Here is an 11,012-nt window from a genome sequence, read left to right on the forward strand (position 1 = left end):
TAAAAATTGAATATAACAATAGTTTTTCGTCGAAATGATTGTATTTTCTTCTTAATTGTTAATTTGGTGAATGATTTCTAATTTTAGTTAAATTTTTTTTTATCAAAATCATATTTAGGAGTGTATTTAAATTATTTTACAAAATCAAAACATAAAATTCAAATAAGTAACTATATAAAATATAAATTCCAAAAAAGTTTAAATCTTTTATAATTTTACTACAACTAAGCCCGCTTTAGTATTTTGATGGTTTATTATTTTTCTTATAAGATAAATATCATTTTTTAATTAATTATTCCTTAACATCCAACATGATTCAAAAAAAGAAAAAATCATTCCCAAATAAATATGCATAGTTTTTTTTAAATAAAAAAGAAATAAATATGCATAGTTGAGGGGTTCATATATATAATTACATAAAACATAAATACTAAGACCCACCTCAACAGAAAAAGTATATACTAATTTTGGTATATAATCCAGCCAATTAGTGGATCCCACTTCATTCAAAAACGCCATAATGAACTATGTCCTCTTTCTCTCTTTCACATGGCACTTTTATACTAAATTTTTTTTTATTTTAATTTAAATTTTCTTTTATGGGTTCTTCCTATTCCTAATTTCCCAATTCTACCTTATCTCTTTTATCCTCCAATCTCATACTAATTTCAAAAAGTTATGTCAAGAAATCAAGAGACAATGAACTAAAATGTAAAATTAAAGTGAACATATTATTCCATAGAACAATACACACATTTTCATACGAGAATTGTTAAGGAGCATTAGTAGTGCACAACAACATAAGAATGTGACATATCGCTATTAGTGCAATCTAATATCAAGTCTCACATATTGTAATTTATTAAATATTATGAGATATATCTAACCAATGATAAAGTGTCATCTTTTGTGGTATTGGACCCTTAAAATACTAAATAACAAATACTTTTTTCATAGTGTATTACTTATTTCTGTATTAATTCGCAGCAATGATTACTTTATGTTTTCATTGATAGCTAGAAGTTGATGACTTTTCTAATTTATATATAAGATGTTCATAGTAACTATATATTTATATATAAAATAATTAGAAGACAATACATGAGGAGTGGATTTAGGTGACTAATTTCATTTTGGTGTAAATTTTGGATTATCATGCATTACATGAATAATAAATATGAATAACAAATGAGTGTATTTTTAGTCACATACTTAATCTAAAAAATAACATGCTTAATACATTTAAATAAATAGATCATATTTGTATTGACTACATGATACCATGCACAAATGACATATTTATTATTATTTTGTATATAGTTTTAATTAAACTTGTATTTATAAGTTTTTATAGACTTAATAGTTAATAATTCTGTTAATTTTGAATATTGTCAAATGAGTCATTTAGATATACAACACATTCATTTAATATGGTATTATACATAATTTAATATTATTACAAATTTTCCCATAAAAAAAAATGTCTTAAGTTCGAACCACCCTACCTCATTGTAAAAAAAATATTAAATATTTATCTAACAATAAATAATCACGTTAAAGTAGACATATTGTGTCATGTGTGAATTTAAATTTTTAATACATTTATTAATTATATAAATCATCAAAATTATAAATATATTGATTCGAACATGGCATAATAATACAAATTAGCAAACATGGTTAACTTGTGTTATTCTTTTATTCTCAAACCCTTGAAAAAAATCTAACTTTTTGAATATCAAAATAAAAATATTTTTTATGAATAGATTTTGTAACTTCTGTCACTTGTTCTTTTTAGCACCATTTCTTGCTTGAATTATTCCTAGACTATGATAGTTAAGAAAAAAAATTACACAAATAGCTATGGTACCTCATTTTTTTTAGGGAATAAACTTTCGTTCAAATTAAGAGAATTGCTAAGGGGTACCAGTGGTGCCCAACACCACAAGTAAGTGACATACTGTTATTGGTGTAATCCAATATCAGGTCTCACACATTTTAATTTAATAATTATTATCGGATATTGCTAACCAATTATAAAGTGCCACCTCATATGGTGTTGGGCAGTTTAAGGTGCAAAATAACGACACTCTCAAATCAATAGTTTAGAAATACTAATATTGTTTTATTGGGTGAATCAATCATCCAAAAGTTGCACAATCTCATAACCAAGATAACCCAATGAGGGCAAACCTAGCCATTTTTACTTATAGAACAATTTTACGAGTAACTAAATCCTTCCACTCCTAACACCTCGGGGCATATAGCTGTACAAAAATAAAAATCATACAAAATATATAATTAGTGTAATTTATTATAATTTTTTTTTTGTTTGGTATGAATGAAAATATAAGAGTTTGGAGAAATGGAGAGGAAGAAAATCTCTCCAAATCAAATCTATTAATTTAAGAGAATAATTTAACTAGGTCGATCCAAAAAGAAAGTCCAAAAAAATAAACCAACTTTTGTTGTTGGAATTAGGTAGACGTGCCCACAATGGCATATTAATTCAGATAATTAGCTTACTTAATAGTCATAAGGTCAAAACTCATTGCAAAACTTTTTGATCAAATCATCCCAAGATACCATCAACATCTTCCAACAACAAAAATTAGTTAGAACCAAATAAAATAAATAAATAAAAATAAGAACAGAAATAATACTATACAAGATAATTCTTCATGTTTTCCAATATACCATTTCAAATAACCAGTTGAAAAATTAAAATGAGAGTGCACTATAATTCCATTTATAGCCCATCTTTTTCACTTTTGACTAGTTTTGTTGCAAAATTACACTTCCATTTAATTATAAATAGAAATATAATGATACATTAGGCTATCTCTAACTCATAACAACATATATGGTGTTGTACTAACACTAAAATTAAAGAATCTTAGCACTATATTTTTTTTCCATTCAAATTACAATACCAAAAATTACATCAAAAAAATATATTCTTTATTATTTTATCTTATATAGAAAATAATATATATTTATTATTAAATACTAATTTAAAAAGCAAAATAATACTGCCTTTTATTTTTGCTGTTGCTCCAGTACTCTACCATATTTGGTGGGTTACTGTAGCTTGACAGCATAGTGGTGAGATAAATGAAGTTAGGTTGGATTTGATTTTGTGTCTTTTTAGCACTATATTTGATGTTTTGCAGTCCGATTAGAGCTGCCTTTAGCTAATAACAAAAAATTCTAGTAATCAATTTGAAGTACAAACAAACAAAAATTTTAGTATAATTGCCTTGTGAATTTATGGTGAAAAAGTAGTATTATTACTTTGTTTTTGTTTTTCTACGAAGATACTATATTATATTAAAATTGTAAAGGAACACAGTTACAAATAAGAGAAGAGATTTGTTTCATCTAAGAAAGTTCATCGTCTTGCCCAAAAATAGGCTTAATGAATTTATGACTTGTAACATTAAAATTGTGACTAATATGAGAAAAAAATACATCTGAGAAATTAAACAATAAAGTCTTTATATCAAAAAAAATAACTCCTAAATTATTATTATACATTGTAAAACTATCCAAAGCTAATACTAACAATGAATCAAAGAAAAAAGCTTTAATTGGTACACAATTAGCTCGAACCCAATTTAGTCTCACTAAAAGAGTGTTTCTACCTAAAAAATGGATAAAACATTTATATCACGAAAATCAACACAAATAATTACCTTCTTAAAATAATGTCAATATGGGGTTTTAAATAATTTGAAAGTATATATTCAAAGGGAAATTTAGTGATGAGAAGTTGAAAATAAAGTTTTTTATGTGAAGTTGTTTGTTTGTCTTAGAGCACTCATATTGGGTGAGTTATATTACCAAAATATGTAAAAAAAATAGCTAAAATTAAAAAAAATGGGGATACATTGGATGATGTATTTTACAAATATTTTTAGATATTGCTACAGTACAAAGCTATATTTAATGTACACTATTCATCCTTTAACCCAATATTATAATATTAAAATATATTAGGATATTATTGATAGTTATAAAAAATATTTTAAATGAATAAAAAATGTTTGAAAATATAATATTTAAATGATATAGAGAAAAAAATAGAGAATCTGATGTATGGTAAAATGTAAAACTTAGAGGTAAAATAGAAAAATGTGTGTTTTAGGGAGGTATTTTAAAGGTTGAAGTAGAGCACCGGATGGGAGTGCTCTTAGTATATCACCACAAAAATTAAATGTTGGCATCTACCTCTAGAGAGAATAATCATGTCATTTGTAACAAAGTCAAAACTTATATATTAAATTTTTAATAAATCCAAAATAATAAAAATACATCAATAAATTATTATGAATTTAGTAATATAAAATTAATTATTACATATATAAGATTTAGAAAAATTAATTCCTACGGACCTTTTTTTTAAAAGATATGTGGAAATGGACAAAAACTTAATAGAAAACCTTACAAATAAAAATATAATTAAAAACAATTAACATGATGTAAATTCACAACACATTTAATAAGATAAGATTAGCTATCACATTTGTTAAAGTTTAAAAATTAAATTGTAAGGTCCTTAAAAAAAAATTAAGGGTTTACTTTAAAAATTAAGTTTAAAAAGTTTAGTTGCACATTTTTTTTATTGTACCACACTGAATTATATATGTTTATACATATGAATAATTTATCAACCTATTTTTTTTACATGCAGTGTTAATTGTAAAATTTTGAATAATATTTTGTTTGGAATATGTTTCTGATTATTCCAAATTTTTTGAACAAATATAAGAATGTTGCTCTAACTACAATAAAAAAAACTAACATCATAATTTATCCACGTGTATTAGTAGAATTGCACATATATCAAGTTAACTATATTACATATTTGTTGTTATAAATTAAAGCTAATTTTTGAGCTTAAAAATAAGAGATTTTTACACAAAATATTTATTTTTGCTAAAAAATTACGTTTTTTCTGTCAAATATTTTTTCATTTCAATTTTACCGTTTTAAGGAAATTTTTACATTTTTAAGATTATGTGTTTTTTTTTGTGTTTTTTTCAAATTGTTTTAGGATTTTTTGGGTTGATGTTTAATTATTCTGATATATATTTATAGGACAATTCTCATATAGGGGCTTCACTTTAAGTCCTGTTGGTAGGACTTTTCAGTGTTCTCAATCTGTGAACAATTTTCATCACATTTTTTTTTATGACCGTATATATTGTAATTGTTTAGAGCATCCTGTAAATTTTCAGAAAACTCCAAATAGTTTACAGTACCTAAAACTAGGTTCAAGCATGTTGATTTCCACACACATAAATTCGAACATGTTATTACACACGCGTGCAATAACATGTTTGAATTTAGTTTTCAATACTGTAACTATTAAGAATTTTTTGAAAATTTGCAAGATGCTCTAAATAGCTACAATATACACGGTTATAAAAAAAATCGCGCTGAAAGTTGTTCACGGTCGAAATTACTGAGAGTCCCATCAGTAGGGCTTAAAGTGAAACCCAATAAGAGAATTGTCTTATATTTATATTATTTTTTTATAATTTTTTTTTTTATGTAGTGAGTTATTTTCAATTATTTTTACTAAAAACTATATTTTTATAATTATGAATCTTTTAAAATTATATTTTTAAAAATTTGGACAAAAAAAACAAAATAAAAATGTGTAAAAGAGGTAAGAAAAGATATGATTAAAAGGAACAACAAATCGCTACATAATAGCACTTCATTTTACCAGATCCACCAACCCTTTAGAAATTAAAATAAAATAATAAAAATAGAAAATCCTCCTAATCGTTAGATCTGAACCGTTGATCTCAAATCTCCAACCTATTTATACACCCTCTTCTCCACCAGTTATCTTCGTCTCACTCCTTTTTCCCTTTCTTTCTTTCTCTCTCTCTCATTTCTCGATTGAAGCAGAGCTCATCAGATCTGAAAATGTCTCTCTCAGTCGAGAAAACCAACGCCGGCCGTGAGTACAAGGTCAAGGACCTTTCTCAGGCCGACTTCGGTCGCCTCGAGATCGAGCTCGCCGAGGTCGAAATGCCCGGTCTCATGGCTTGCCGTACCGAGTTCGGTCCTTCTCAGCCCTTCAAGGGTGCCAGGATCACTGGTTCCCTCCACATGACTATCCAGACCGCCGTCCTCATCGAAACCCTAACCGCCCTCGGTGCTGAGGTCCGTTGGTGCTCCTGCAACATTTTCTCCACTCAGGACCACGCCGCCGCTGCCATCGCTCGTGACTCCGCCGCTGTGTTCGCCTGGAAGGGTGAGACCCTTCAAGAGTACTGGTGGTGCACGGAGCGCGCTCTTGACTGGGGTCCCGGTGGTGGTCCCGATCTGATCGTCGACGATGGTGGTGACGCTACTCTCTTGATCCACGAGGGAGTCAAGGCTGAGGAGATCTATGAGAAGAATGGTCAGTTGCCTGACCCTACTTCTACTGACAATGTTGAGTTTCAGCTCGTCCTTTCCATTATTAAGGAGGGTTTGAAGACTGACCCCAAGAGGTACCACAAGATGAAGGACAGGCTTGTGGGTGTCTCTGAAGAGACCACCACTGGTGTCAAGAGGCTTTACCAGATGCAAGCCAATGGTTCATTGTTGTTCCCTGCTATCAATGTCAATGACTCAGTCACCAAGAGCAAGGTAACTTAGATCTGGTTGTTTTTACACTTCGATTTCTGCTTTGCTTTTTTGTTTCAGATCTGATATGATTCCCATTGTTTCAGTTGATTTTGGAATTCTTTACTTATTTAACTTGCAGATCTACTGTATCTACTGGATTTTTTACTCAGATCTCATATATTTCTCTCAACTCTGTTTTTATTAGCATGCTTAGTTGAATCTTAGTTAGGTTTGAACACTGTTAATTTTGGTTCTTTTCGATAGAAAAACAATTCAATTATGAATGTTATTTATGAGTAGGGATTTACTTTTCCATATTCGTAGGAGTAAGATATTTTGAAGTGTATATAAAATATTCTGTTCAATATTTTATTGTAATGTCGGATCAAAGAAATTGCTTTTTGAATAATCTGTTCTTCTGTTAACAGTTCGACAACTTGTACGGATGCCGCCACTCTCTCCCAGATGGTCTGATGAGGGCCACTGATGTTATGATTGCCGGAAAGGTTGCCGTTGTCTGCGGTTATGGTGATGTCGGAAAGGGTTGCGCTGCTGCCCTCAAGCAAGCCGGAGCTCGTGTGATCGTGACCGAGATCGACCCCATCTGTGCCCTTCAGGCTCTCATGGAAGGTCTCCAAATCTTGACCCTCGAAGACGTTGTCTCCGAAGCCGATATCTTTGTCACCACCACCGGTAACAAGGACATCATCATGGTTGACCACATGAAGAAGATGAAGAACAACGCCATTGTCTGCAACATTGGTCACTTCGACAATGAGATCGACATGTTGGGTCTCGAGACTTACCCTGGTGTGAAGAGGATCACCATCAAGCCACAAACCGATAGGTGGGTCTTCCCAGAAACCAACGTTGGAATCATTGTCTTGGCCGAGGGTCGATTGATGAACTTGGGTTGCGCCACTGGACACCCCAGTTTCGTCATGTCCTGCTCGTTCACCAACCAAGTCATTGCCCAGCTCGAGCTCTGGAACGAGAAGTCATCCGGCAAGTACAAGAAGGAGGTGTACGTTTTGCCTAAGCACCTCGACGAGAAGGTTGCCGCTCTTCACTTGGGCAAGCTTGGAGCTAAGCTCACCAAGCTCTCAAAGGACCAGGCTGACTACATCAGCGTGCCCGTTGAGGGACCATACAAGCCCATCCATTACAGGTACTGAGAACTTGATATGGTCAGTTGGGTGACCGAGTTGAGAAAACAACAAACGAAAAAAGGCCATATATTTCAACGATTGATTGCTTCTTTTTTACATTTCTGATGATGTGGTAGAATACTACTAGACTTTGATTTTTGTAGGGTGTGTTTTTATTTTTGGTGGTGGTTGGTGGGTGGGAGGGATATGATTTTGGAAGGGAAAGTGTGGAATTGGTCTCTTGATATGAAGACCTTAATGGGTTTCGGTTTCAATAAGGAATGGATTTGGGCTGTGTTGGGAATATATATATATATAATATTGTAACTGCCGCGGGTATATTTTGCTCTGCTGCGTATGCTTTTTATCTTCAATATTAGCAGAGAAAATGGGAAAAGGAATGAATTACTTTGCCTACATTTTTGTGTTCTTTGTTTGGTACCTCTTTCTTTTTTTACTTTTGCTTCTCTTTGAAAATCAAATTCAGCTATTTCTTATCTTGGATCTTTTTAAAACATTTCTGTAGTTGAGTTTTGGTACATGTTAGAAAGTTTTACTTCATTAAAAGGCCAAACACAAATTGGATGACCAGACCACCAGAATCTTTTGTGCTTTTAAGAGAGAACTAATCCTGTTACATTGCACAAAAACTCTGAATATTTCTTATTGGGATGAGGCTGGAATTTGAAATACATTACATAAAAATTAAAATATTACACTATTATAATAATTGAAAATACTTCGATGAATGTTTAATTCTTTATAAGATTAAGAAAAATTTATTAAATAGTTTTTTAATATTAATGATTTAAAGTTATATATATTTTTTATTTTATCAAGCTATAAATATTTTATTATTTTATTATAAATTTTTGTATATATGAGTGTAATATTGTTATATTTAGTTATTTTATTTCTTAAAATAAATAAAATATTTTTAAAAAATATAATATTTAAATGATGTAGATAAAAAAAATAGAGAAGTTGATGAATAATATAATGTAAAATTTTTTAGGTAAATTATAAAAAAATATGTTTTTGTGGTGTATTTTGTAATACTTTCTTTATAATATTTAGCTAAAATTCATAAAATATTTTACATCGGTTTTTTTATATATATATTTATAATAGCTACGCACAAATTTTATTTAATTCATATCTACATTTACATATCATTTATATAATATTTTAATATTATTATTTTTCTTTATAAATTTTCTCTCCCATTTAGTATATATATTTATTATTATTTTTTATGTTTTTATTATTTTATTTTATTTTAATTAATAAAATATATTTAAAGATATAATACTTAAATAATGTAGAAAAATATATAAAGAAACTGATGTATGATATAATATAAAACTTAGAGGTAAAATAAAAGGTAAAATAAAAAAATGTGTATTAAATTTAAGGTAAAGTAAAAAAAAATATTTTAAGAAAGTATTTTAAAAAATACATTGAAGTGCTATAAGACTATTCAAGGTAAAATTAAAAATCTTATCGACATCTCTAGTTTTAGATTTGTTCTGAAAGGTGTGACTAAAGCAATCACTATTTGTGAGCTAGATATTTTCATGGGATTTTGTCATCTTTTACATCATTTTTTCCATGTGGTTACGAATGATTTAAAGCTATTATTATTATTATTATTATTATAGTGATATTTGTCGTGATAATATTAGACAAAAATATATAATTAAAGAGATATTTGTAAAAAAAATACTAAATTAAGAGATATTTATTTTGAAAGTATTAAAGTTATAAATAAATTTCAAGTTATAGTGAGAAACTTAATGATGAAAAAAATAACTTAGGTAATGTTTGGTTTGCATGAATGAGTATAGGAATGAAATTGTTATTCCTAAAATGACCCATTTCAAGTGTTTGATTTGCATTTTATTATTGGAATGACTTTTTCAAAAGGAATTCTAATTCCATTTAACTAGGCATTTGGGTTTTACTAAATTAAATGACTTGAAAAGTCATTCCATTCCACGACAATTTTTGTTGTTCCATATATGCCACTCTCCAAAACGTACATCAATATATATATATATATACATTAATACATATATATATATACAAATGGTCATGAAAGAGTTTTGATAAAAAAAAAATATTATAATATATATTTATATGAGATAGACAAAAAAAAATATATAAACACTAGACAACTAACATTTTTTTTTGTTATTTTTTATGTAATGATTATTTGCTATTTTATTATATTAAGAAAGTGTAATTTTATTATTTTATTTTTTTAATAATCAAAATATAATAAAATTCAATAAATTTATAACATATTTATATTAATAAAAGAAATCCATTCAATTAAGCACATTTTTTCAAGTAATAATAACATTATTTCTTTCTATAAAATTTTTGTATATTGAGTATTAATAATTATAATTTTATTATTATTTATTTGTTTGATTTGTATATAAGGGTAATTTAGTAAAATAAAAGTTAAATTCAAATACAAAATAGTATTTTGGTAGATAGTAAAAACTTACAATGCAAAATAATAGTAATTTGATAAAAAAAATTTACTCATTATAAGAGTAAGGGTAATTTGGTCAAAATAATATTAATTTCATTCCATTCTATTTTATTCCATAATATATCAAACATATTAATCATTATTCAATCACTCATCCCAAAATATCATAAACAAATTTCTACTACAAACAAAGCAATTTTGCATGAAATATCTATTTTTGAAAGATAAATAGTTTAGTGCTGTCTTGTCCATAATTTCTTTGTCATGTTCTTTCCTGTTTGTGCATAGAAATGAAAGTAGGTGGGGTCTTTTTAATTTGTTTTACTTTTTGTCGTACAAGTGGAGTGGGTAAGCAAAAGTTTGGTATGTGTTGGTAGCCATTTTCTCTTCTATTCAATTACAATCTTTTACTATTCTACGTTTCAAGTATGAAAATATATAATTCAATCAAACACTCTATGTCAAAGTTATACAAGTAATCACATTTGCACTCAAAATATATACTCAAATTTACAATTAAAATATATACTTAAATATTATACATAGTGATGTGGCAGTTTAGTCGAGTCAATCACATTTATTAAAATTGAGACTCACTATTTTAAAATACAATAATACATCACTATATATAATATTTAGATGCATATTTTAAATGCATATATCAAAGTTATATAGCTTATGTTTTTATGTTTAATACAACCCCATCATTTGTTTTTTGGCAATCAAGTTTG

The 11,012-nt window shown here is 28.1% G+C and overlaps 1 protein-coding gene across 1 annotated transcript; it reads left to right on the forward strand.

Annotated features, from left to right (window-relative positions):
- The first annotated feature begins 5,858 nt into the window (after positions 1 to 5,858).
- On the forward strand, positions 5,859 to 8,195 carry LOC133819870 (adenosylhomocysteinase). The gene is made up of 2 exons (XM_062253243.1): positions 5,859 to 6,651; positions 7,059 to 8,195. The coding sequence occupies exons 1-2, from the start codon at positions 5,941 to 5,943 to the stop codon at positions 7,803 to 7,805; spliced, it is 1,458 nt and encodes a 485-aa protein (XP_062109227.1). The 5' UTR covers positions 5,859 to 5,940; the 3' UTR covers positions 7,806 to 8,195.
- Positions 8,196 to 11,012: the final 2,817 nt, after the last annotated feature.

The sequence above is a fragment of the Humulus lupulus genome, chromosome 2, assembly GCF_963169125.1.
Source record: "Humulus lupulus chromosome 2, drHumLupu1.1, whole genome shotgun sequence".
Classification (NCBI taxonomy): Eukaryota; Viridiplantae; Streptophyta; class Magnoliopsida; order Rosales; family Cannabaceae; genus Humulus; species Humulus lupulus.

Coding starts and splice junctions, on each gene's coding strand:
- LOC133819870 (XM_062253243.1), top strand. CDS start 5,941: ATGTCTCTCTCAGTCGAGAAAACCAACGCCGGCCGTGAGTACAAGGTC. Junction 6,652..7,058: donor ACTCAGTCACCAAGAGCAAG/GTAACTTAGATC, acceptor TTCTGTTAACAG/TTCGACAACTTGTACGGATG.